Source organism: Kogia breviceps, chromosome 10 (genome assembly GCF_026419965.1).
Source record: "Kogia breviceps isolate mKogBre1 chromosome 10, mKogBre1 haplotype 1, whole genome shotgun sequence".
NCBI classification, from domain to species: Eukaryota; Metazoa; Chordata; class Mammalia; order Artiodactyla; family Physeteridae; genus Kogia; species Kogia breviceps.
In genome coordinates, this window is record NC_081319.1 from 46552680 (window position 1) to 46579149 (window position 26470).

Here is a 26470-nt window from a genome sequence, read left to right on the forward strand (position 1 = left end):
CTGCATTGGGTCTTCGTTGCTGCGTGTGGGCTTTCTCTAGTTGCAGGAAGCAGGGGCTACTCTTCGTTGCAGTGCACGGGCTTCTCATTGTGGTGGCTTCTCTTGTTGCGGAGCATGCGCTCTAAGTGTGCAGGCTTCAGTAGTTGTGGCATGCAGGCTCAATAGTTGTGGCTCGAGGGTTCTAGAGCACAGGCTCAGTAGTTGTGGCACATGGGCTTAGTTGCTCCGCGGCATGTGGGATCTTCCCGGACCAGGGCTCGAACCCTTGTCCCCTGCATTGGCAGGCAGATTCTTAACCACTATGCCACCAGGGAAGCCCTCCCATATACTTTTAAGCCAAGTGGTCCCTTCCTGTTCCATCCTGGATTATCTTTGGATGGAGCCTCTGCAGGGCAAGACCCTTCTCACTGCCCAGGTGTCCTCCTAATTTATGCTTGTGGTTTTATGATGAAAGAGCTTCTCTTTCTGTCTCTGCCTTGAGCTGTACTCCCAAGTGTCCCCATTGCAATATGCCAAAACCCAGGAAGGGGTGGTGGTGGAAATTTTTCAGATCCCAGAAAAATGAGGGTGTTCAGAAAGTGGGGACAGAAACCCTGATCCCGCCATGTAAATGTACCAAACTATGTAGTGGGTCCTTTCTATATTTTGACTCATTTTTTTCTCATGCCAGTCTTTGGAGGGAGGAATTATCTCATTCTCGCCCATTTTATAACTGAGGAAATGGGGCAGAGTGGTTGTGTATCTCACCCATTGTAACTCAACCCAGAAGGGCACAAGCTAATCTAGAACTCAAATGTGTCTTCCCCAAAGTTTTTCTGGCTACTCTCTTTTTTCACCCTGCTTCCTCAGCAGCTGTGAGTGGATGTGACTTCTGGTCCAGTGGGCATCTTCTCTGAGAAGTTAAGGGGGGGAGTCTTGGTGAAAGGGTGGGAGGTGAGATTTGAGGAGGGAGGAGAAACAGAGCAACTGTAGAACCAGACACCATTCTCCTTTCCCTACTGCCACCAGCGTTGCAAGAGACCGTGCGTGTGTTTTGGATGGGAGAGTTGGGGGCCGGTTCCACTGGCCAGTGTGTAGCAGTGGGGTCAGTTGGGTTCCACCAGCAAACTTTCTAGTACATCATACATCATTCCCTTTACTACTTTCTCTAAAGTGCTCTTTATTATTCAGCTGAATATTTCTCTTCAGAGGATGTTTTTACAGTTCAATCAAAGCAGCTTTTCTTTTCCCAAAAGCTTTGCCTGTGTGGCCCTACAGGGACATCTGCTCATGGCCGTTTTGAACCTTTCTCTCTGCACAACTGCACAATTGCCAACTTTCCCCAGGTTGTCTGAAGCCAAGTGAGGCCTAGAGAAGGATCAAAACAGTCTGTCTTCTTGAAACATTTTTAAAAGATGATTTATTTTTCCCTAGTGGTAGCCAGAACTTTGAGAATCCAGATTATGAATCCAACTTGAAAACATAGTTTTCTTTTTATTGTAGAAGGAGAAAACAAAACCAAACAGACTTCTTTGTCCATGGCCAATTCTACTTTTATTTTAATTAAAAATACTGGTATTCTCGCCAGCTGTGTGACTCTGGGCAAATTAGCACTCTGGACCTTTCAGTTTTCTCATCTGTAAAATAGGAAATGGAATAATTCCCATTTCCCTACATTGTTGTGAGGATTAAAGGAGATAATAACTCATATACTATTGAAAAGTTAACATCAATAATGGGATCTGCAGTTGTTTGAAACTGGGGATGTGGAACCCATGATTATGGAGGACCAACTGTGTTATCTGGGTTTTTCACAGTGCTTATCTAGGCATGTATTACACATATGTGTGTGTGTGTTAAATAGTAATAAAGATCATATTAAAATAGATCTAATAAAGACAAAAATCTAGACTCTCACTTCAAAAGGATCATCAGCTAAAGGCATCTTAGGGGGAGACAAAGATCATCTGTTTTATAGAAAAGAGGCTCAGTCCCACTGGGCATATCCTGTGGCATCATATAGAATGCCTCGCAGAATTGTCCCTTTGAAGGATGGAGGCTGGGCATTTACCCACTGACTTTTGTCACCTTTGTGTTGAGGGTTTTCCCCAAAGGTGTTAATTTCCTCTGTGCCTCCCTGAGAGTGGGCAAGAAAGCAGGGGATGGTTCCGGGGCTTGAGGTGGGAAGCTGGCAGTGAACAGGGGGATTGTCCACTGTGGGGACAGCTGGAATCAGTCGGGGGGCCAGGGGAACATAACACAGGGTACAAAAAGCATACTCTATAGAGAGGGGGCCCCTGGAACCCCAAACAGAAATTGGAGGAGTCCTTCTGAGGATTTATCTGAAGGAAAAGAAATCCTGAAGAGATATCTGCACTCCCATGTTCATTGCAGCATTATGCACAATAGCCAAGACATGGAAATAACCTACATGTCCTTCGATGGATGAATGGATACAGAAAATGCATACATGTATACAATGCAATATTACTCAGCCATAAAAAAGAAGGAAATCCTGCTATTTGCAACAACATGGATAAACCTGGAGGACATTATGCTAACTGAAATAATCAAGACAGAGAAAGACAAATACTGTATAGTATCATGTATATGTAGAATCTAAAAAAAAAAAAGACTTTCAGCTATAAAATGAATAAGATCTGAGGATCTAATGTACAGCATGGTGACTAGCTAGTATTGTATACTTGAAATTTGCAAAGAGAGTATATCTTAAACATTCTCACTACACACAAAAAAAGTTCTATGTGAGGTGACGGATGAGTTAACTAACTTGATTGTGGTAATCATTTCACAATCTGTACATAAATCGTCATGTTTAATAATTTAAATATACACAATTTTATTTGCCAATTATACCTCAGTAAAGCTGGGGAAAAAAATGAAAAAAATAAAGGGAAGAAAACGAAAGAATTCTTAGGGCTCCTAGGCAGGATAAAAAGCCAGTCTAATCTTAGATTTCTCCACAGCATCATTTGATGTTAGAAAACTGTGGAGCAGAACCTACAAGCTATTCCAAGAAAGAAACTGTGAGCAGTATTTTATATCTTGCCAAGCTTTCTTTCAGGTATGAATGCTATAGAAAAATAGTTTTGAACATGCAAGAACCCAGAGACTATTATACCCATGAGTACTTCTTGAGAAAATTATGGAGTTTTAACTTCAGTCAACCCAGAAATAATGGAAAACTAGGGCAAAGGGGGACAGGCGTACGCAAAGAATATATTTAACTGAAGAACTAAGACCAAACAAGTGTGAGTATTGGAGTAATAGAGTAGAAGGGACATGTTTTATATCCTAACAATATAGAAATGACACAAATAGGAAACTTTGGAAGGTGAATGAGGGAAAAGTGGGAGAAAGAATAAACATGCTGTTTGTGAATAATAGTGGGGACCACAGAATATCATTTAAAGCTGACAAAATATAGTAGAAATGTAAGCACTTTTAATTGTACAAAGGCAAACATTAAAAAAGATAATACTAGTGATTAAAATTGAATAGCAGGGCTTCCCTGGTGGCGCAGTGGTTGAGAGTCCGCCTGCCGATGCAGGAGACACGGGTTCGTGCCCTGGTCCGGGAAGATCCCACATGCCGTGGAGCAACTAAGCCCGTGAGCCATGGCCTCTAGGCCTGTGCGTCCGGAGCCTGTGCTCCACAACGGGAGAGGCCACAACAGTGAGAGGCCCGCATACCGCAAAAAAAAAAAAAAAATTGAATAGCAAAAGAATGGTAGGGAATGGGGGAAAAGGAAATAATTTTATGATTTTTCTTACTAGGGTTTGAGAGCTACTGTTTAAAGAACTAGACATTTAAGGGCATATAATCATAAAGGTAATCATTAGGATCCAAATCAAAATTTCCTAAATGTTACAAGAAATAATACACCACAAAACAAAGTAAACATAACTGAAAACATAGTGAAAGACTTCAAAAATTATAAATACAAAAAGTATACCATAAAATATTATGACAGAACAAAGACTAAACGTGAATGGAATCTCTAGTAATGGAAATGGGCTAAATCCACCCAGTGAAAGAAGAACAGAGAGGTGGGCCAGGTCAGGACGGGAACCAGAGGCTTCAGGAAGCTGGGCAGGTGCTCCCTCCTGTTTGGGTTTCTGGTTTGCAGCTGTTTCTTCTCTCTCCCTGCAGACTGGCTCTCAATAGCATATGGCCGCTGCTGTCATCGTTAGCTGGGCAGCCACGTGCCCCTGATCTCAAGTTCACGAGCAGAGCAAGCCAACCTTGCTGACTTGTCACAAGCCTTTGTTCCCGGGGCAAGGTTGGGGCTGAGGAGCTATTTGGCCCAGTGTAGATCAGGGTCCAGGATGGCCCCATCAGCTTTGGTCAGGGGTCAGGGTGCCTGGACAGATGTAGCTGCTGGGGGCGTTGTAGGGGATGGAGATGGCGCCTCAGGCTCACAGTTAGGGGGGCTCCAAAATGCAGCAGCTTAAACATCTCTTGCCAGTTCTGTTCCCAGGAGGTCATGCAAGCTCCCAAGTTCCTTCCTTCTGGTGGCTCCACGGTGCCCAAGCATCAGAATCACCCAGAGAACTTGTTAAAACACAGGTTGCTGCACCCCTGTTTCTGATCCAGTGGTTCCGGGGTAGGACCTGCGAATTTGCATTTCTGACAAGTTTCCGGGTGATGCTTATGCTGCTGGTGCAGAGACCACATGCTGAAAACTCACTGCCCCAGGGTGTGTCCTTGCCAAGACATGTGGAGCTGGCACTGCCACACCTATGTGCCCAGAGAGGGGAAAGCTGGGGCAGCCAACCTCCTTTTGGCTGCTTTGGGCTACAGGCAAGGACTTAGTCCCAGGGTCACTCTTGGCTGCTAGGGAAGCCGGGCAAGGTCATCTGTAGCTGGGTGGCCGTGTGCCCCGGAAAAGGGCAGAGCGTGTTTGTGGGAGACGACTGCAGGTCCGCAGAGTGGGATCACGTGGAGATGAAAAGACAGGGGCCCTCACTTAGTGGTGGGGGAAGATGGGGAAAGGCTCTTAGGGTGTTTGGTGCCTAGAGTCATAATGGCAGTTTATTCAGAGAGGAGAAGCCTAATCTGCCTGCAGGCATCGGCCAGGGCTGTCCTGGAGACAAAGCAGGCTGAGCTTTGAAGCAGGAGCGCAGTTGGCTCCCATCCCTCTCTTGAGGACAGCTAGGTGTTACTCCACCTGGCTCTGCTCTTTTCCCTCTTTGTTCACCCAAGATGTTCCTTCATCCACCGTCCTGTTGTTTTGTGGGTTAGGGCTGATGTTTTCGCAGGTCTTAAGCTTTCTTTTTCTACCCCATCCCCCAGGCATCTTGGCTCTGGAGAAAGCTGCGTGGCAAGAGGCGGTTGGTGGCGGCATTCTGCCTCTTAATGGCTCTGTCTGTGGTGGCTGTCACCCGCTTCCCTCCACAGCACCCAGCCGCCAGCCCAGACCCTGGTCCCATGGAGCCCCAGCAGGTAACTGGTGCCCCTGTCCCCCAGAGCAGGCAGGCTCTGAACCCCGGCTGGAGGCAGCGGGCAAGAAACCTGAGGTTCCGGAGAGGCCGGGCCTTGCCTGGGAGCTCCATCCTGGTGTGTGCTGAGGAGCAAGGCCACGGAGGGAGCGTGGACAGCAGCAGGCAGTCCCCAGGCGTGGACAGCAATCGTCCAGGGAGGGTCAAGAGGGGCATTACTTTGGCACCTCCGGGAGATTTGAGACTCAGTACCCAGCATCTGGTGCACCTGAGGGAGGATGAGGTCAGGGGTCCAGGAGCCAAAGACCTGGACCTCCCCTGGCACAGTGGTCCCCTCTGGGAGGCACAGAGTGAGACGGGCACCCCAGATGGCCCCCTCGCAGGGCACAACATGGCAGCATTTCAGACTTGGAGAGCTACTGCTGGACCGACCCTCTGGCCTCATCCGGCAGAAGGCAGGGATCTGCCAGGAGTGAGGAACAGAGCCTTGACTGGTGGACGACAAGCAGGGGGTCCCTCCCCGGGCACGGGGGCTCATCAGTGGCCTGGCTCTGTTGGGGAGCTGCAAGGATCTGTGTGGTGTGACGCTGAGACCCCCTGGCTGTCGAGTGGCTTGAGGACCAGCGAGCAGGTGCCCCCGTGGCTCACAGAGCAGGATGTGCAGACCCTCCAGCTGCTGGCGCAGGGGCAGGTGGTGGGCAAAGCCAGGATCCCTGGCCACGGGCAGGTGCTGCAGGTTGGCTTTTCCGCCAAGGGTGCCCTTCAGGACCTGTCTCCGGGGCTCAGCCACCTCTGCTCCCAGGGGCTCTGTGGCCTGATCAAGAGGCCTGGGGACCTGTCTGAGGTCCTGTCCTTCCACGTGGACCGCGTGCTGGGGCTGCGCCGGAGCCTGCCTGCTGTGGCCAGGCGCTTCCACAGCCCCCTGCTGCCCTATCGCTACACGGACGGTGGTGCAAGGCCCGTCATCTGGTGGGCACCCGACGTGCAGCACCTGGGTGATCCAGATGATGACCAGAACTCACTGGCCTTGGGCTGGCTGCAGTACCAGGCCCTGCTGGCACGTGACTGCAGCCAGCCAGGCCAGGCCCCATGCCTGGGCATCCACCGTGCCGAGTGGGCACGCCTGGCACTCTTCGACTTCCTGCTGCAGGTAAGTGGGTCCAGGCGGGGTGGGGGTGGGGAGCAGTGGAAGTAGGGGATTTGAGGTGAATTGAGATGCTAGAATTGTCCACCTGAGGATGGACGGTGACTTTCCCCCTAGTCCTTGACTTTTGATCACCAAGCACCCGTTTTTGTTATTTTCTGCCTCTGAGTTCATTCATCCAGTGGTGTGCTGGAACGAGCTCATGCAGGCTCACAAGAATTTCAGGAATTTTATGACCTGGCTGTGAAACACAGGCGTTATTAAAATTTAAATTATATAAACTCACAGTATAATAAGTTATATTAGAAACAAAGGTAATAAATACCCTGAACTCATCACTTCATAATTATTTTACATTGTACTATTATCTGAGCTCTTGAGGTTTTTTGCATCTACCTAGTAACTACTACATAATGCTGAGTTACTGCCTATCTCTTGCTAGCTCCACATTCATCCATGTTGGTAGCTTGAAATTGGCGTAGGAGTATTTACACCAAGGGAATCAGCAAATGCTACAAATCAGGACTCCTCCCTATTCCCTGAGAGCTGGTTGTTAAACATTTATCAGCACGCTACAGTTTGTAATGTTTTATCCAGGAATCAAGAAGGATTCAAGATGGTTGCGTAATTCGGAAAAGAAAGTCGAGGTGGAGGAGAGACAGAACGGGAGAGGGGAGAGATAAAGGGATGATACTGGTCCAGCTTGGGCCCTGAAGAATGAGAAGGAAGCCACAGGGCCAGCTGAGGTCCCTGCTGGGCCAGGAGTTAACCCTGGAGTTTCCGGGGGTCCTGGAGAAGGGGTTGGCGGTCAGGGCCCAGGGGTTAACAGGGGGACTGCAGGCATCAGCTGTGTACTAAGTGACCTGTGAACAGCCAGTGTGGCTGTTCTGGGACCTGTGAGCTGGATGTCAGCCGTGGAGACACGAGTGGGGAAATGTGGCCAGAAAGAAAGGCAAAAAACGATTAGAGCGCAAAGCAGGTGGATATATGTGCTAAATGCACACCAAGCCAGCCCCCATTTCTGTAGGGATCGCTGTTGAGGAAAGAGATCAATACTAGCCCAAAATTTACCTACTGGGGTGAGTGGACGCACCACAGAACGAGTTCAGTGCCATAACCAGGCAGCCAGGGACTGATGCGCCCTCTTTACTCCATATAAGGTTGGTTCAAAATGTGTTTTAGAAAATTCTCAGACCACATTTAATACTTTGGAGAGTTCTCATGAAAACCCCACTTCCTTTGAAACATTGGATGGTTTAGTAACATGGGGACTTCATTCCCATGTGGCAGGAATCCTCCTGAGCTGAGTAGCTGCTGCCCCCTTTAAAGGCTGCTATACTCTCCTTTTGGCCAAAGACCATACCTCTTAATTGTCTAACACCCACCCCCAAATGCTTGGATGTTACCTGTCTGCCTGTGGATGTTTGTCTCCAGTCACTGGACTAGCTGGGCTCCCACGATACTCGCAGCTCCTCTAGTCCTTGTCTCGTGGCTGCCCTTGTGGAGGGAGGAGTGTGGGCCCTCGTGGTTGGCATGGGCTTTGGCATCAGACATACCTGGGTTTGAACCCCCTGCCCACAGGCTACTTGCCGCTGTGTGACGCTGAGCAGATTAGTTTGCCTCTCTGAGCTTCACTTCTCTCACCTCTAGATGGGACTGGGTGTCCCAACCTTATGCCCTTGGGCACATGGTAGCTCTGAATTGCCAGCACCTGCATCTTTGGGCTTGCTCTGGGCCCTGAGCCTGCTCTGCCCAGGGTGTGACAGGCTGAGGGCTGGGAATTAATGCCCTCCAGACAGTGTGACCTGCCATCTAGCCTGGGATAGAGGGGTTTCCCAGACCACAGACTTACAGTCCTGGTTAAAATGGGAGAGCTGGTCATGCTCCCTCCAGGAGCTGCCCTCCTGTGACTGATGGAAGCTGGTGTGTAAAAGCCCCAGCTCCCTGACTGGGGTAGCTCTGTGGTACGTATTCCATATGTGTCTCAGTTCCCTACCGGGACCGAGCCCTAGTTACCCACCGTGGTCATTGCTGGCCCTCCCTGTCTCCCTTCTCTACTCCTTGCTTGTGTTTTTGAATTAGCTCACAGATAAACTGGTTTTGCTTTGAATTCTTGTCTCAAGATCTGTCTCTGGGAGGAACCCAGCTTCCATCAGATAACACTGACCTTGTGTGGTTTCTGCATGCAAGATCATTCACGTAATGTACTTCATACAGCGCCTGGCGGGTGGCCCAAGCTCAATAATAAACAGGCACTGTCTCCAATACTTCACAGGAATTAACTCATCCAATCCTCATGGCAACCTTACTAGAGAGATACTACATTTCTCCCTATTTTAAAGTTGAACAGTTGAGGCCGAGAGAAGTTAAGTTACTTGCCCAAGGCCATGGCTAGTGGAGCTGAGACACAGCCTGGACGGTCTGACTCCAGAGCTTACCCACTTAGTCACAGAGTCCTCTTCATCTAGCCATGAATGAGGGCAGGAAGAGGGGGTGCTTACAGGGGTGCCCTGGGGCTTTGGGCCCGGAGGCCCCTCCTTGCAAAGCCCCAGTCCAGCTGATGTGCACGCAGCGGCTTTCTGCCCACACAGAGCCCCTCTGTCCGTCTTTGGAGGCTGTGGTGTGGAGCCTTTCCCCAGCTGCCAAGCCCTGCCATGGGGGTGGAAGGTTCAACAGCCAAAGCACACGCAGGTTGGGTGTGTGTGGTCAGACGCAACTCGGCTGGCCTTGTGCCGCCTCTTCCTGGGTTTGCTGAACACCAGGCAAGTCAAACACCCCTGTCTGGAGGATGCCGCCTTCCTAGAAACCACAGGCAATTTGGAGAGAGTCAGGGCTGTGGGTTTCCCGGCCCAGGAAGCTGAGGTCCCTTCTGACCATAAGCCAGGTACAAACTCCACATGCAGCCCACTCTGCAGTATGCTTGCTCGTCTGTTTTGTCTCATCCAATATAAACCCTTGTTATTCTGTGTTTATGTATCACAACATAACATTTGCCCAGACACAAAATACACAAACACTGTACTCAGACACATTCCTCGTATCCCCCAAACCATACCCTGTGCTTTGCAAATCCCCCATAACACTCTGTATTAGTGATTGCTGATATAACGCCATGTAACAAACCTCTCCAAAACTCAATGGCTTGAGACACCAGCTCTTGATTTCTTGCTCCAGGGTCTGTGGGTCAGCTGGGCTCAGCTGAGCTTGGCCCCAAGCTGTGGGTTCAGGTCTGCTCATCGTTTCTCATTCTGGAGCCCAGCCTGAAGAGACAGCACCACCTGGGGCAATCCTTCTAATGGGGAGTGGAAGAAGCCCAAGGGCTCAACCAAACTGCAGAAGCACATTTAAGGCCTCTGTTGATGTCACTTCTGCTAATATTCCCTTGGCTAAAGTTAAGTCCATGGCCAAGCCCAATGTCAGGGAAGGGAAGTACACTCTGTTCAGAGTAGAAGGGGGACAGGAGCAAATACTTGTTAGACAATAGTCAAATCAGTCACACACACACCCCAAACACCCACTGTACATGAACACACACTGTACATGAACTTACACGTGAACATGGCCACATACATGCTATAGCCACATATGTGTACACCATTCACATCAACCCACATACTCTCCATATGGTACCCAGACACTGCTGTGGGCAACTGTGGCTTAATCCCGCTGAGACCTTTGGGGGAGTATGGAGAAAACACCTCAAGTTGTCCCACCCAAGGGCCAAAGAAGCTGGGCCACTAACTCCCAGCCATCACTGGTTGAGACTGCTCCTGAGGGCATTGACTTCCTGGAACCTCTAGACTGGTCCATGCTCCTGCAGCCAGAAAGGGGCAAAGGCAGAGAGCTGCATGCACTTGCGGTAGAAAGCCATCAGTATGCACAGGAGTAGTGAGTGCCAAGGAGCGGGTGTAGGTCCCAATAGTATCTGCTGCTCCCAGGGAATGAGAAGTCAAAACCACGTTTCAGCAGGCCGGCGTGACCAGGATGGTGTTCTTGATTAATAAACTGGTTTCTCTAAGAAAGATAAAGGACTGATAGTGAGTGGGTGCCCTCCCACCCCACCCTGGGCTGTGTCATCGGGAGAAGTAAGACCAAGAGAGGGGGTCAGTGAGAAGCTGGTTGTACTCGCTGGACACAATGGGTTGGAGAGTGTGTATGCGTGTTGCTGGGGGGAAGGGCCTCAAAGAGCTCTACTCGCCTTCCTGCCAGGGCTACTTGCTGCCAGAGTTGCATTCACTCTGATGAGAGACACAAAGTCCTCCTCCTCTTGGGACAGTGAAGGTGGCACAGCCAACCGTGTTTGGGAGGAGCTATGACCGTCACATCCACTGTGAGCCAAATCCAACCCAAGGGCTGTTGTGCCTGGACCCAAGAGGGCCTTCTACCCAGAGGCCAGAGGGAGAGAAGGATGTGCTGGGGGGTTGGGCACATTGGCATTTTTCCCTTTTAGACAGGCCTCTTTTCTCACACCCTGCTTCCTCTTAGGGGGCATGTGCTTGGCTCGACTGGGTGAGACGCTGTGGAGAACTCAGACAGCCTGTGAGAGAGTAATGTTCGCTCACGGAAGTCATTCTGCAGCTTCTGCTTATGAAGGGCCTTCATGTTCTGGAAAGTCCAGACCCCAGAAAGCCTCAGCTCCCACCAACCTGGTCCAGGCCGCCATCTTTTCTTACCTGGACTTGTCTCCCCACCTCCGCTTATGCCCCCCCTCCAATCTAGTCTCCTTACAGAAGCCAGAGTGATGTCTTGGTTTCGTTTCCCCCAGGCAGACCCTGAGACCAGGATTCCACTGTGGTGGTTCATCTTCAAGGGAACCCCAGGAAAACACCTGTAGGGAAGAGGAAAGTGAGATGGAGGGAAGGCAGCCAACAAAGGGCGTGTCCACAAGCAGGTCACCACTGTGGGGCTTAGTTCCACAGGCAAATTCTGAGAAATGGTATAAAATACACGTTCAGAGTTAGCCCACGAAGAGGTGAGGGATGCGAGGTATTTATGGCGAAATCTCCCCTTGGTCTTTGGTTGAGGGCTGTTCCTGGAGGTGTTAATTCCCTGGCATTTGGAGAAAGCCCCTGGGCAAAGCTTATAGCAGCTGGAAGTTGGAGGGAGACCTCTGAAGTTCACAGACAACTGGTCAGGTAGAGAACATAGCTCTTTTACGATTGTAAATCAGATTGTGTTACTTCCTCGTTACAATAAGGCAAAGCATCTCAATGCCCTCGGTATCAGGTTCTGCAAGGACCCAAGTGATCCATCCCTGTCTGCTGTCTCTAGCCCCGCCTCTCGGCACGTGGCCTCCGTCAGTTTCTTCAGGGGCAAGGGCCTCTAGCTCCTACGTACGTGCCTCCGACTCCTCCTCCCCAGGGCCTCAGCTCTCCTGACTCTACTTCCCCGTTGTTATCCTCTTTCTCCTTCATGCTATCCTATCTATTTCCTTTCTGACTCCCAGCACAGTATGTAAGTTTTATTTTATTTATTTGTTCATTTCTGTCTCTGTGTTTTGTTCACTACCACATCCCCAGCACCTAGCACAGGGCCAAGCTCTTGGTTAGGTTCCAGATAAACACTTGTTGAATGAGTGAATGAGTGGATGAATGGATGAACAAATCAGTGAATGAATCCAGGGTCTCTGTATGACTTCCTATCTAGGCGCTGCTGTGTTCTGTTTCCTCAAATATCACTCCTTCCTCTAGGCTGAAAAGAATCCCAAGGCCTTCTCCATTTCTTTTCAGGTCTGGTAGAGAATTTTAGAGGCAGAAAACAATGTGACAGTCATTTGTCCAGCCCTTGCCTCTGGCACATAATTAACTTATGCATCCAGAACAGATGACAGCAGAAAATGGTGCCTGACGTCCTCCACATCAGGTCCGGTGCCAGCACTTAGCATGTGTTGTTGCATAACAGCCCTAGAGGGGGCACATTATTTTTAGCTCCTTTCCACAGGTGAGGAAACAGGTTTAGAAGGGCTAAGGAACTTCCCACAATCACGAGGCCTTAAGTGTTGGAGCTGGGATTGAATCTAGTGCGGTTTGGCCATAGAGGGCATACCCCTGCCCTCTTTGCTGACTTAACTGACTCTGGAAAAGTCATTTCTTCTAGGTCTCTTCTGGGTAAGCTTTGCCCGTTTCCTTCCTGGGGAGCCGGGTTCAGTCATTTGTGATCCTGTGTGTGTTCCTTATTTTGAGTTCAAGTCTATGGTTCGTGGCATCTCCTCTGGCTTGGGCTCCCTGGAACATCAGGTGTTGTGGCAGTTAGAGAGGAGTCCAGATCCGCGACCACTGCCGACCTCTCAGGCTTCCAGCCGGTGACATGAAATATAATAGCTACCGTTTATGGAGTGCCCACACATGAGCTCCTTCAAGTCCTACAACAGACCCAAGAGATGGGTGCTGCACTCCTCCCTCCTGCACAGGTGATGCAGCCAACGGTGGAGGGGTGAAACAGCCCGCCCGGACGAGGGTGTTTAAAGGGCGACGTCAAGCATCTTCACATATATTTAAAAGCAGGACCTCGATTAGGGTGAAGTGTGATGGGCAGAATTCTAAGATGGTCTCCAAGATAACCACCCGCCTTAGCGTTAACTCCTGTCCTTGAGTAGGAATGAGGCCTGTGAACAGGTGGAATATCATTTCAGTGATTAGGTTATCAATCAGTTAACTTTGGGTGTTTTTTTAAAATTGAAGTATAATTGACCTACAGCACTATGTTAGTTCCAGGTGTACAACATAGCGATTTGATATTTCTGTACATTACAAAATGATCACCAAGATAAGTCTAGTTTCCATCTGTCACCATACAAAGTTATTGCAATATTGTTGAGGTTACTAATCAGTTAACTTTCAGTTCATCAAAAGGGAGATTCTCCTGGGTGGGCCTGAGCCAATCAGGAGAGTCTTTCAAAGATGCAGCATCAGAGAGATTTTCCAGAGGGCCTCGAGGATGAAAGTAAACAGCCACGCTGTGAACTGCCTATGGGGTGGGGTGGCCTCTGGAAGGACCCTGAGATCTCGGGGAACATAGTCTTAAAACCACGAGGAATGGTTTCTGCCAACAACCTGACTGAGCGCAGGAGAGGAGCCTGAGTTACAAAAGAGATGTAGCCCCGCCTTGAGTTCAGCCTGAGACCCTGGGCAGAGAAACCGGCAGAAACGGGACGGTCTTCCGACCCACAGAAACTGAGTTAATGACTCATTTTTAAGTGACTAAGCTCGTGGTCATTTGTTATGCAGCAATAGAAAGTGAGTTCATGAGGCAAGGGAGGGGCCCCAGGTGCAAACATTTTAGGAGTGCCCGTCTCAGGGGCCGAGCCTACTGTGCATGTCCCTGACAGCCAGAAGCACTTTCCTCTGCCTCACCCTCGTCCTGCCTCTTTTTAGATTTTTTTTTTTAATCGTTCATATCCTTTACCCCATTTTCTGTTGGATTGTTGGTCTTTTTCTTAATGACTTTAAGAGCTTTATATAGATTAAGGAAATTAGTCTTTTGTTTGCATTGTAATATTTCTCTCAGGTTCCATTGTCAATTAAACTTTGTTTCTAGTCTTTCTGCTGTGTAGAAATTAAAAAAAAATTTTTAATGTTAACATTATCAGGTTTTTCTTTTATGATTTCTAGGTTAGTGTATTATGTTTTAAAGGGCCATCCTCATTTCAGGGTTATTTTAAAAATTCTCCCATGTGTTTACATATATTTTTGATCCATCCGGAAGTTATTTTGAAATAAGAGATCAGGTGCAAAACAATGATTTTTTTTTCAGATGGCAACCCAAATGTCCCAACACCATTTGTTGAAAAATCATTCTTTCCCCCAATTTGAAATGCTGTCTTTATCATATAGCCAATTTCCATATGTACTAAAGTCTATTTCTGGACTCTTCTGTTCCAGTAAAGGGTCTGTCTATTTATGTGTCAGAATCACACTGTTTTAATTATCATGCTTTATATTTTAAGTTAATAACTGGAAGTGCTTGGTCTTTCTCATTGCTCTTTTTTAAGATTTTTCTGATATTCTTGCATACTATTCTTCTGTGAAATTTAGAGTCAGCTTGTTACTTCCTTTGCCTTCCCAAGTCCTTTGGGAACTTTACTGGAATCAAATTAAATTTGCATGGACTAACATAGAGAGAATTTACATCCTAAAATACAGGGTCATTCTAGCCAAGAACAGGCTATGTCTTTCCATGTATCCCTGTTCCTCAGAAGCATCTTGATGTTTTCTTGAGCTAGATCTTCACTTCCATGTGGGGATGATACTGTTATTTCATCTTCTTGTGACCACTGAAAATGGCCTCCTTCCTTCCATTATATTGTTACTGATCTGGGTTCTTGGACTCTATTTTAATCAACAGAAATTTTTTTTAACATCTTTATTGGAGTATAATTGCTTTACAATGGTGTGTTAGTTTCTGCTTTATAATAAAGTGAATCAGCTATACATATACAACGAAAAGACAACCCACAGAATGGGCGAAAATATTTGCAAACGCAAAAACTGACAAAGGATTAATCTCCAAAGTATACAAGCAGCTCATGCAGCTCAATATCAAAAAAACAAACATCCCAATCCAAAAATGGGCAGGAGACCTAAATTAATAGAAATTGACAAGAAGTCAGATGAGAAATTCAGGCAAGGCTTTATTGGAGCTCGTGCTGCAGCACCTGGGAGCGAAAACAAGAAACAGGCGCCCTTGTTCACTTCCCAAGGCGAGGGCGAGCTGGTCCCGTAAATGGGGTGAGGCTGGGGGCAGATGGGTGGGTTGGACCAGGAGGCGTAGCTTAGATGGTCTGCACACCCCCTTGGTGGTGCTGTGTGCAGGGATCCTGGGTGCGGGGCCCTGCTTTTGCTCCTGGCACCTCAGAAGTGGCAGCTGGTTTGTGACCTTTTTGTATCTTATTGTTCATAATTTGCCGCACTGAGCCTGTGTGCAGTTATTTTTCATCCCTTATAGTTTCTTTGTACTGCAAGCACTCTGGTAAAGGGTCCCAGGTCCCAGCCTATCTCAATATGTTCTGGCCCGTAGCTCTTGGTCTGTGTGAAGGATATTATTTTTGTGTCATAGTTTGGTTACTGACCCCTTCCTCACTTCGTCCTGCTTCTAACAGTGGCTTGGTTTATCCCCTGGGTTTTCCAAGTATACGATCATTTCTTCTGTAATGAATGCACTTTGTCTTCTCATTGCCTCTTCTTTCTTTCTTCTTACCCCACTACAGTTGTGGTGCCTCTAGATTAATGGTAAATAGTAATGGGATGATGGACTCGACTTGTTTCTATTTGGGACAGTTTCTAGTGTTTTGCCATTAAACATCATGCTGGCTTTTGACTGAGGAACTATTTGCTATTACTTGCTTTATTAAGAGTTTTTCTTGTCAGGAATGGATGTAAAAATGATGTCAAATGCCTTTTGAGTATCCATGGAGGAGCTCACAATACTCCCCCCTCTAGTGTATTGATGTGGGGACTTTTTGTGAAAGGTGTTCCCATGGTGACTCATCCCAGTTTTCTTGATTGGAACCTGTTTTGCTGTGGTGGATTCATCTTTTCACGGCTGCTGGGTTTTGTGTTGATGTTTAAAAGGTAGGGTGATCTACAGATGTCTTTTTAGATAAGGTCTAGTTCTTCTCAGACCATCTCCTCAAAGCCCACCAGCCAGTCTATTCACCCACATCCAGAGCTGGTGCTGAGACCTCTGGCCTCAGGCTTGGGGCAGATGAGGCATCCAGATGTTCCTTCCCAGGGCTTCCGGGAAGGTTGCCCTCTTGTCAGGACACAAGGGGAGCACTGCAGAGGGAGTCATCAGAGGAGAGTAAGAGTCAGTGCAGAGTAACCCACTCCTCCCCCACCCCTGACCTCCCCAAATCCCCACGAATTCTTTAACAGACCAGCCTGCCGCCCTCCTTGGACAGAGATGCTGCCTCTCTGGGGCAATCTGGCAGTGAGCTGGCCTGGCCAAGAGCCACCCTTCCCATCCAGAAGAACCTGGGCCTGTGACTGTCCCCAGGTGAGGGGAAGGTCCTGCATAGGGGGCAGGGCCACCAGGGACAGCAGGCAGTTCTTCTGGAATCCACCAGACTCAGATCAGGCACTGGCTGAGGAACGTGTCTTGGCCCAGGAGCCTGGTGGATGGGTTAGAGGACTCGGCCCATCCCTCGTGCCTGTGCTGGGCTCCTCCCAGACTTCCCCTCCCCACGGCTGGACCTGGTGTCTCTCTTGTCAGGCTACAGTGTCTTGTCCCACCAGATGTCCTGTTTGGGAGCCCCAGAGCCAGGCCTCCCCCTGAAGCCTTCTGGTGTTGGTATCCTGGGCAGGGATGTAGGGCTCACCTGACAGGCAGGCTTTCCGTGATCAGTCCTCATGTGAAGCACCCCCCGACCCCAGCCCCGGGTCCTTCCTGCTGTCAGCCAGCCATGCGCTTCATTCATTCATCCTTTCACTCAGAAAACTTCAACTGAGTCTCGTTGTGCAAAACAAGTGCTGGGGATCAGGTTGAACCATATTTTCTTCTTTGCATTGGGGAGCTTGTACTCTCTGGTGCCAAAAAACGTGTACCTGCCACCCAGTCTGGCTCAGTGGTCAGAGCCAGACTGCCTGGGTCTGAGTCTAGGCGCCACCACTTTCTTTCTTTCTTTGTGGCCTTGCGGGCATGTGGGGTCTTAGCGTGGTGTGTGGGATCTAAGTTCCCTGGCCAGGGATCGAACCTGTGCCCTCTGCATTGGAAGTGTGGAGTCTTAACCACTGGACTGCCAGGGAAGTCCCTGGGTGCCACCACTTCCGCTCTGTGGGACCCTAGGCACATTACTAGCCTCTGTGACTCAGTTCCCTCATCTTTGAAATGGGGGTAATAACCATATCTGCCTCCTGGCTGCTGGGAGGGGTTAAATGAGTGGTGATGGGTAAAGCCCTCAGAGCGGTACCCAGCACAGAGTAAGGGCTTCACAACTGTTTAACTAGAATTAAACAAAAACTTCACGATCATCCAACTCTGCTAGGTTCATCAGAAAACCAAAACCGCAAAGGATTATCATTTTTTCTTGGTAACTCCTCATTTTTTCATAAAGGGGAAAATAAATCAAATCCTGAAGTGATTTGGGAATGAAGCTTCAGCTTGGTCCTGCTTGACTACTGCAGTTTAAACTGAATTTCTCTTCGGTGGAGAGAAGTTCCCAGACAGCGTGGCAAATTAATCACACTGGCAACTGCGCCTGGCCAGCCCCTTCCTGTTCAGCATTCAAATGGGTGTAGATTTGGGGAGGCCAGCGCCGCCCGTATCATATGGGCCGTTATTCCTTGTAGCTTCCAGCATTTCAACTTGCAACGCTGCAGCGAGTTGAAATCTGCACAGGGTCAGGGAGCGTTTGGCAGGAGGAAGGGGGTTTGGCTGGCTGTGCATCAGGCAACACGTGAAATCCAGAGCAGTTACTGTATTTCAGTCTGGCTAGAACTGTCCTGGCATTTATTCTCCCAGCCAAAGAGGACTTGGTAGGTGGTGTCCATCTCACAGATTTGTCTGCACTCCAGAAACCAGGCCTGCACGTAGAAGAGAGTGGCTAGATTGTCATGACGCTGCTTTATTTCAGACTCTGGTTCTCAGGCCTATAGCTGGGGTGGGGCCGGGGCTTCTGGAGGGAGGAACCCCTGAGATTCCTCCAGGCCTTTGGGCCTGTCCCTTCTAGGGCCCTCCAGGACAACCACCCTTGGTATGTTTACGTCATCACCTTGTGTGTTCCTCAGTGAGGTCCTGAGGGAGTGTCACTGCTCCACTTTGTGGATGAGAAAACTGAGGCCTAGTGGGGTTAACTAACTTCCTTAGGCCATGGAGTTAGGACACAGTGGAGCCACGATTCACCCCCTAGATCTACTGGGCTCAAAACCAGGGCCACAGGCATGGCCCAGATTGTAGGCCAAATTCCCCTCTCTGTGTTTGTGTATGGCCCATGAGCTAAGAATGGTTTCAGCTTTTTTTTTTTTTTGCGGTACACGGGCCCCTCTCACTGTTGTGGCCTCTCCTGTTGCGGAGCACAGGCTCCGGACGCGCAGGCTCAGCGGCCATGGCTCACGGGCCCAGCCGCTCCGCGGCACGTGGGATCTTCCTGGACCGGGGCACGAACCCGTGCCCCCCGCATCTGCAGGCGGATTCTCAACCACTGCGCCACCAGGGAAGCCCGGTTTTAGCATTTTTAAGTGGTTGAAAAGCTCAAAAGAAGAATATTTTGTGACATATAAAAATTATATGAAATTAAAATGTCAGTGTATGTAAATAAAGGCTTTTTGGAACATAGCTATGACCATTTGTTTGCATATTATCTAGAATATGTACAATATGCACTACAGAGACAGAGGTGGGTAGTCGTGACAGAGACCATATGGCCTCCAAAGCCTAAAGTATTTACTGTCTGGCCCTTTATAGAAAAAGCTTGCCGACCTCTGTTCTAAACCTCTGTGTGGGCCGCCTCAGAAGGCTCCTGCTGAGGAAGGCATGTGTGTGAATGCACGGAGGAGTACCACCCTCACCCGCTAAGTTCTAGGACCATATGGAGAAATATGGGGGCGTGATACTAGCTTCAGGTGGATTTAGAAATAGTTGGAGGGTTGGGAGGTCTCTGGGGCATGCCGCAGGGCTCCGTCCTCTGCTCTGTCCTGGTCAACACTTCTATTACGAGCCTGAGTGAGGATACTGGGGCTCCGGTGGACCTAGCTGATTGCTCTCGTTCCTTCTGCACAGAGCCCTGGTGTGATTCACCTTCCCCCCAGGCCTGGGCTCAGAGGTCTGTGCATCCCTGGCTGCCACTGGACCAGGGATGATCCTGTGTCCAAATATGGTCCAGTCAGGCTGAAAGGAAGGACTTCTATTCCATGATCGTTGGAGGATAGCTTCCTTTTCTCTCCTCGCCTCCCCACCCCTCCCTCCCTCCCTTCCTGTGTCTCTATTTCCTCCTCTCTAGACATAACAAGGAAAAACATACCCACAGCAGCCACCTGCAGGCTTCCTGAGACAACAAAGGGATGTCCTTAACATTGTGCGGGTATAGTGAGAAGGAGAAACAAACCCGAGTCCTTACCGTGACAGTAGGAGCTGCTCAATCCCTCCGCCTGCCCTATCACGAGACTTCCTGCGGTAGATGATCTTAATTTCCCCTACAGTTAAAGCCATTTTGAGCCAGGCTTTTCTGCTACTTGTAATTGTTGTTATCCAAAGTCTGGGAGACCAAAGCAGTGACTGTCTGCACCGGGGGCTCATTAATGGGCTTGCTGCCTGGACAGGGCTCTGGCCGTTTGCCCCCGGCCAAGCTGGGCCTGTCCTCCAGGTTTGGGACAGTAGTCGGGACTGTTTAACACTGTCTCATAGTTCTGGACTCTGGTTTTGTGAGGTTGATTGGTGAATAGAACTATAGTTATTTTCTGGCTTGCGTAGAAGGAAATCAATTTTGTATTTCTTCAGAACATATGAGAGTTTCCTACGAAGGGAGATGGAAATGGAGGGAGACCTTTTCCGGCCAGCGCCGAGCTGGGGCTCAGTGGACTGCTAGGTGGCTGGCCCGGCTTTGATGAGTGCTGCATCCTGGGGGTTATAGGTTGTGTCGTCCCCCCAACCCTGCCCCCGTCCCCTCTGCCATTTGTGGAGGGGGTTGGCTGCATGTGGTGGAGGGAGGCACGTTGGTGGTGCTGGCTAAAGCTGGATCAGGTCTGCGGCTTGGGCTGGCAGAACAGCGAGCACAGAAGATGGGTGTGGACCGTCCAGACAGCCCCTGCGCCTGCTGCTGCCTCCGTTGTTGTCATGGAGGAGGAGGATGGGCTCTGAGACTTCTGGTTCCTCCTCTTCCCCCTTCACAGTTTTGAAAGCTCTTCTCCAGCCTTAACTAGTGTAATGATGGGGACCTCACTCGACCTCTAACTGGCTCACCCTTCCTGACCTTCAGGGAAGCAGGGCAGGATAACAGAGAGCACTGGGCTCAAGCCAGGCAGACCTCGGTTCAAATCCCAGCTGTATTGCTTTCACATGTACGACCTTGGGCAAGTCTGAGGTCAGTGTCCCCCTGTGTAAATGGGGACAATAATGTTTCTATTGCAAGGCTGCAGTGAGGAGTGAGTGAGATAGAGATGCAGCAATGGTGCTGGTCATCTGAGTGATGTCTTCTGACCCCACCAATTCTCCAGCTCCAACTGGGTGTACAATTTGATTCTGGCACTCTCCACCTGGGCTCAATGTCAGATCCCACAAGTGAAGGGCTCATTCCCATAAGACTGCTGATTCAGATGCCAGTCACAAATCCTGGGCCACCCGGACTTCTGACCAACTGGCTAATAAATTGGGGGTTCTCATGACCCCCTCCTCATGTTTAATAATTTGCTAGAGTGGCTCATAGAACTCAGGAAAACACTTTACTTATGTGTACTGGTTTATTACAAAGGATGTAAGTGAACAGTCAGTTGAAGAGGTACATGGGGTGAGGTCTGGAAGGGTCCCAAGTATACAACGCTGTATGTCCTCATGGAGTCGGGGTGCATCACCCTCCTGGCGTGTGGGTGTGTTCTCCAACCTGGAAGCTCCCCAAATCTCACTGTTCAAGAGTTTTTATAACCCAGTTTCCAGCTCTCCTACTCTTCCCAGCGGTTGGAGGGTAGGGTTGAAAGTTCTACTCTCTACTTGTCTATCTGGCAATCAGCCTGAAGTTATCTAAGGGCCCCCGCTGAGTCACTTATTAAACTCTGATATGGTCAGAGGGTTTATTATGAATAACAAAAGACACTCATATCACTGAGCAAATTGCAGGGGTTTTAGGAGCTCTGTACCAGGAAGCAGGGACAGAGACCATATTTCTTATTAAAGCACATCATGATCATCTCTGAGGGAGCGTCAATTGCTCCCGTTTTAGGCATCCAGTGTAAGAGGAGCCAGGAACAGGAATGCTCTCCTTCCTGACTTTGATTCAGGCCTCCTGCAGGGTGAAAGCACTGTCCTAGAGGCAGGAACTGCCTGGATGGTCATTAAAAGATTTTTATCTCTGTAAAGGGAGGAATCCCTGATGTAGCATTTGCTGATTAAAGAAAAAGTGGTCATGTGTGGGTCTCCCCAGGTAGGCCAGACAATCAGCCCCAGGCTGGTGCCCAGGGCCAGTGGCAGAGATTAAGCAGTGAGTGTTGGGTGGAAATCTACGCAGCATGAGCAAGCAATCCTGGTGCAGGGCAGGCTGGCTGAGGAGCAAGCAGAAGCCCCGTCACAGCCAGAGGCCAGCAGCAGAGCTGACCAGCACCAAGATCCCTGAGGATGGCCCCCAGCGTGTGGCCCCAGGGCCCCGGCGGCCCGAGTGCTGGGCCCTCAGAGGACGGTGTCCCCACAGGTCCATGACCGCCTGGATCGCTACTGCTGCGGCTTCGAGCCCGAGCCCTCGGACCCCTGTGTGGAAGAGAGGCTCCGAGAGAAATGCCGGAACCCGGGGGAGCTGCGGCTGGTCCACATCTTGGTATGTCCCCAGGTCACCCCAGACTCAGGTCTTCCTGTCTCCATCAGCTGTTGGCAAGTGTCAGAGATCACATGACCTTGAGGTGTCCCAATCCTGTTCTTTTCAGCAGCAGAACCCTTTAAATGTTTTCAGGAAGCCTTAATATATAGAACTGACACAGGTGGCGCTTTGAGGATGTGGTTTAGGTAGGTATGGGGTGTGGGCTGGAGCTGTTGTCACTAACTCCTCTGAGCCCTGAAGGCTCCAGGGACGCCCCGGAGTCTCCAGGAAGCAGAGTGTGATCACTGTGTGTCTAGTAGGATGTCCTCAATGTGCCAGTAAATATGGAAATCGGGGCCTGGAGCGGGGAAGGGGGTTTCCCAAGCTTCATGTCTGGTTGGTGGCAGTGACAGGGCGCTCTCCTGGCCCCTGATGGCTCACAGGCTGGGGCTGTTGGAGGAACACTGTGCTGCCTCCTGTGAAAACTACAGCCCAGGATGGGAAGCCATGTGCCGAGGCCATCGGTGAGAGGCTGGTGGGGCAGAACAGCCGCTTCTCCTGCACGAGGAGCAAAGTGCCACCCTGGGGAAGGGCTGCTCTGTCTTCCCCCAGTGAGGCTGGTGTCCTCACCTTGGCCAGCTGCTTTGGACGGTAGCTGTCAGATGCTGCCCTGGGCTGAGCGTCAGGCAGCCCCACCAGCCCGCAGGCCAGGGCTGCCTCGTGGTGCTGCTGGGTGGTGGGAACTCTCCCTCCCCTGCCCCAGAGCCACCTGTCTCCTTCTCCAGTAAAAGGCAAATATTCCTGGGAGAGGGAGGGCTTTTATATCCATCCTTTACCCCTGGTGGGCAGCTGTCTCACAGATCCTTCCCGATAGCAGTTTTTGGAGGGAGGAGTCATCGAGTTTCGAGAAATAGATGATCCCAGGTGTGTGCAGGGGGGTGAGAGGTAGAAGAAGCAGAGAGAGTGGAAGCTGAGGTCCTGAAGACAAAAGTTCATAATTTAAGCCCAGGTTTTTGAAGAGAATTATGGGAAGCTACCAGGGACTCTTGGTGAATGTGTAGGAATGGAGTGTTTGCATGGGGGTGGGGAGTCGGGAGCCAGAAGAGATGGCCTCCTGTGCCCACCATACCAGAGTTTAAAGGTGCTCAAGAATTCCCTGCTGCTGATTTTAGTTTTGAAGAGTCTTCGGAGGCCCTAAAACTGTGGGGACAGAGGACGGGCAGTGCTACCTGAGGATGGAGGGTGTCTTGTGTCCTCGGCGATGCTCAGGGCAATGCCCGGCACAGGGGCACAGGGGGCACGTGGGCGGGCATACGTGTGTGAGGGGGCACGTGTGCGATACATCTCTCGGCTTCAGCCCCTGGGTGGGCTACCTCTGCCCCTTCCCATTCCCACCCGTCCTCCTCACCCCTTCGGCCACCAGAACAGGAATCAGTCCCAGCGCCTTGCAATTTTGCAGAAGGTGCTGTGGCTTGTGGCTACGGGTCCAGCTTTGAACCAGCCAGCTACTTATTAGCTGTGTGACCTTATGCAAACTACTTCTTTGTGCCTCTGTTTCTGTAAAATGAGGCTAATATCAGTGGCCACCTCCCAAGGTTGCTGGGAGGGTTCACTGAGAGGGTGCCTGGATGTCCTAAGCACGGCAGCGGCACGGAGTGGGCTCAATGCTCGGTGTGAGGGGACCATCTGGGCGAGTAGCAGGGTGGGTGGTGGAACTGACAGCTCAGGGCCCCCCAAGCTGCTGAGCCCCGACAGAGTGCAGGGGCACCGGCTAGGCTGCTCCCTGACTCTCCTCTGTCTCTGTCCATGTTCTTGCCTGAGGTCCGGAGCAGTGATCTCTCTCATCTGGTCTACATCGATAACGCCGGCAACCTTCAGCACCCAGAGCACAAGCTGAATTTCCGGCTGCTGGAGGGCATTGACGGGTGAGGGTCAGAGTGGTTGGGTGGAGGTTCAGGGGCTGAGGCTTGATGGCCCTGCTGTAGACCTTGAACTGTGGCTCCAGAGAAGTCCACAGTCCATCAGACAAAAGCTGCTGGATGAGCCTCAGAAGTGGGTGAGGAGTCCTGGGAAAGCTGAGGGGATACACCCAGCAGGCCTGTCAAGTCCATGATGGGCTGCTCCCTCCCCAATATCCAGAGGGCCTCCTGGCCCTGTACAACATGGGCTGCCCTGCTGGGGAGTGGGCAGGCTGGCCCTTCCCTGGCAGGGAGCTAGCCTGGGAGACACCTTCCCTGCTCACATCTGCAGCGGCAGGGCCTTCCTAGGGCTCCTTCTCACTTCACCCGGGCCGGCAGAGTGGATTCACCCACTCAGGGGGGTGGGACCCATCCAAAGCTCTATCCCCTGCCTGCTGTCACAGCAGAGCGGGTGGAAGAGGTTCCTGGATAACTAGTCAGCAGGTGGCCCCGGAGACTTTGCGGGCTGGCTTTGCGGGCCCCAAGCTGTGCAAGTTCTGGCCGACTGGCCTGGCCTTTCACGGAAACTCTCTGAGATGGCTTTTGCTCTTCCTTTCTGTTATGGGACTGGGGGACCTTCCTCCAGGTTTCCTGAGTCTGTCGTGAAGGTTCTTGCATCAGGGTGTCTACAGAATATGCTCCTCAAGTCACTGCAGACAGACCCGGTGTTCTGGGAAAGCCAAGGTGGGCAACAGGGCCTACAGCGGGTCCTCCAGACCCTGGAGCGGCGAGGACAGGTCCTGCTGAGCCACATCCAGACGCACAACCTGACACTCTTCAGGGACGAGGGCCCGTAAGCCCCCCCACGGTCTGGGCGGGACTCTCACCTCACTGCAGGGGGAAGAAGGGGGAGCATCTCACGACATGACCTGAGTGGATAAGTGCCCATCCTCACGGCCACATTTTCTTGGGTTCACCCGTCTTGAAGACAAAAGGGAAAAGCCAGAAATCAGGAGGGCACCATGGATTCCACAGGATGTGTCATCTGCTTGGGATGGTGGAGGAGGTGGTGGGTGTTGGGTTTTCAGTCTCATCACATTCTTTTCTGCCTGCTCAGCTCTGGCTATTTACTCCCTTGCACCAATAAATACACAAGAATGTTCTATGAACTGCTCCAGGTACAGTAAAGTCGTGTGTTCCACATGTACATGCAGAGCTGGACAACTCTGTGTGTGTGTGTGTGTGTGTGTGTGTGTGTGTGTGTGTGTGTGTGTGTATGCCCGCATGCATACATGAGATGAGTCTGATAAAGGATCTTCACAGAGTTTTACTTGTGGCCCAGAACTGCTCTGGCTGAAAGTGAACTCAGGTCCAAGAAATGAAACACTAAGCATTTTGTCTTTATAGGCTTTAGGTGTTCAATCCTTATTCACTTATGTTTTTGGTTTAAGAATTATGGAAGTAATGCATGCTCACTAAAAACAGATTCATAAATAATAGAAGCATGTCAGATAAAAAGTGAGAGTTCCAGAAACCCCCTAGAGATGTGATATGCATTTTATTCACACTCACACTGCATGCAAATGAAAATATAATAAAGTAGGATATCTTTGTTTGTCAACTCACTATTTGTACTTTACTATATTTACTATGTTCTCTATCCGCCATCTGGGTTGACCCAATTCTTATTCATGACTGCGTGGAACTCCCAGGCAGGGACGTGTCATATTTCATTTAGCTGTTCTCATTATGATGAACATTTAGATGGCTCAGATTTTTCACCAATTCTGGACTATGCTGCCATGAACATCTTTGCATGGTGTGCAAGTATTTCTGCTAGCTAGGTTTCTGTGGGTGGGTTTCTGCATCAAAGTATATGGGCATTCTTTATTTTCAGAGAAACTGCTGAATTCCCTCCAAAATGGTGGTGTCAATTTACCCTCCTATACAGAGGGTAGGGGACTAATTGTTTTCCCTACGCCTCATCAACACTTGCTATTCTCAAACTTATTGTTGTTATTGTTGTTGTTTTTGAGGTACGCGGGCCTCTCACTGTTGTGGCCTCTCCTGTTGCGGAGCACAGGCTCCGGACATGCAGGCTCAGTGGCCATGGCTCACAGGGCCAGCCGCTCTGTGGCACGTGGGATCTTCCCGGACCGGGGCACGAACCCGTGTCCCCTGCATCGGCAGGCGGACTCTCAACCACTGAGCCACCAGGGAAGTTTTTAACTTTTTAAAGTTTTTTGTTTTTAATTCATCTGATAGGGAAACCTATTTTTAATTTTCATTTTTTATTGAAGTATAGTTGATTTACAATATTGTGTTAATTTCAGGTATACAGCAAAGTGATTCAGTTATATATCTATAGTTTCAGATTATTTTCATTATAGGTTATACAGGATATCGAATATTGTTCCCTGTGTTATACAGTAAATCCTTGTTGCTTATGAGTTTTATGTATAATAGTTTGTATCTGTTAATCTCAAACTCCTAATTTATCCCTCCCCATCCCTGTTCCCCTTTGGTAACCGTAAGTTTGTTTACTATGTCTGCA

General features: G+C 49.8%; 1 protein-coding gene across 3 annotated transcripts in view; it reads left to right on the forward strand.

Annotated features, from left to right (window-relative positions):
- GASK1A (golgi associated kinase 1A) overlaps nucleotides 1-25181 on the forward strand; it is a 78118-nt gene extending 52937 nt beyond the window's left edge. For all 3 annotated transcript variants that reach the window (XM_067005644.1, XM_067005645.1, XM_067005643.1), the window contains 4 exons: nucleotides 5296-6591; nucleotides 21917-22039; nucleotides 23840-23943; nucleotides 24563-25181. In XM_067005644.1, coding sequence (XP_066861745.1) covers nucleotides 5359-6591; nucleotides 21917-22039; nucleotides 23840-23943; nucleotides 24563-24773 — 1671 coding nt within the window. In that variant the 5' untranslated portion in view covers nucleotides 5296-5358 and the 3' untranslated portion in view covers nucleotides 24774-25181. The remainder of the gene's footprint in view (nucleotides 1-5295; nucleotides 6592-21916; nucleotides 22040-23839; nucleotides 23944-24562) is intronic.
- The last annotated feature ends 1289 nt before the right edge of the window (nucleotides 25182-26470 follow it).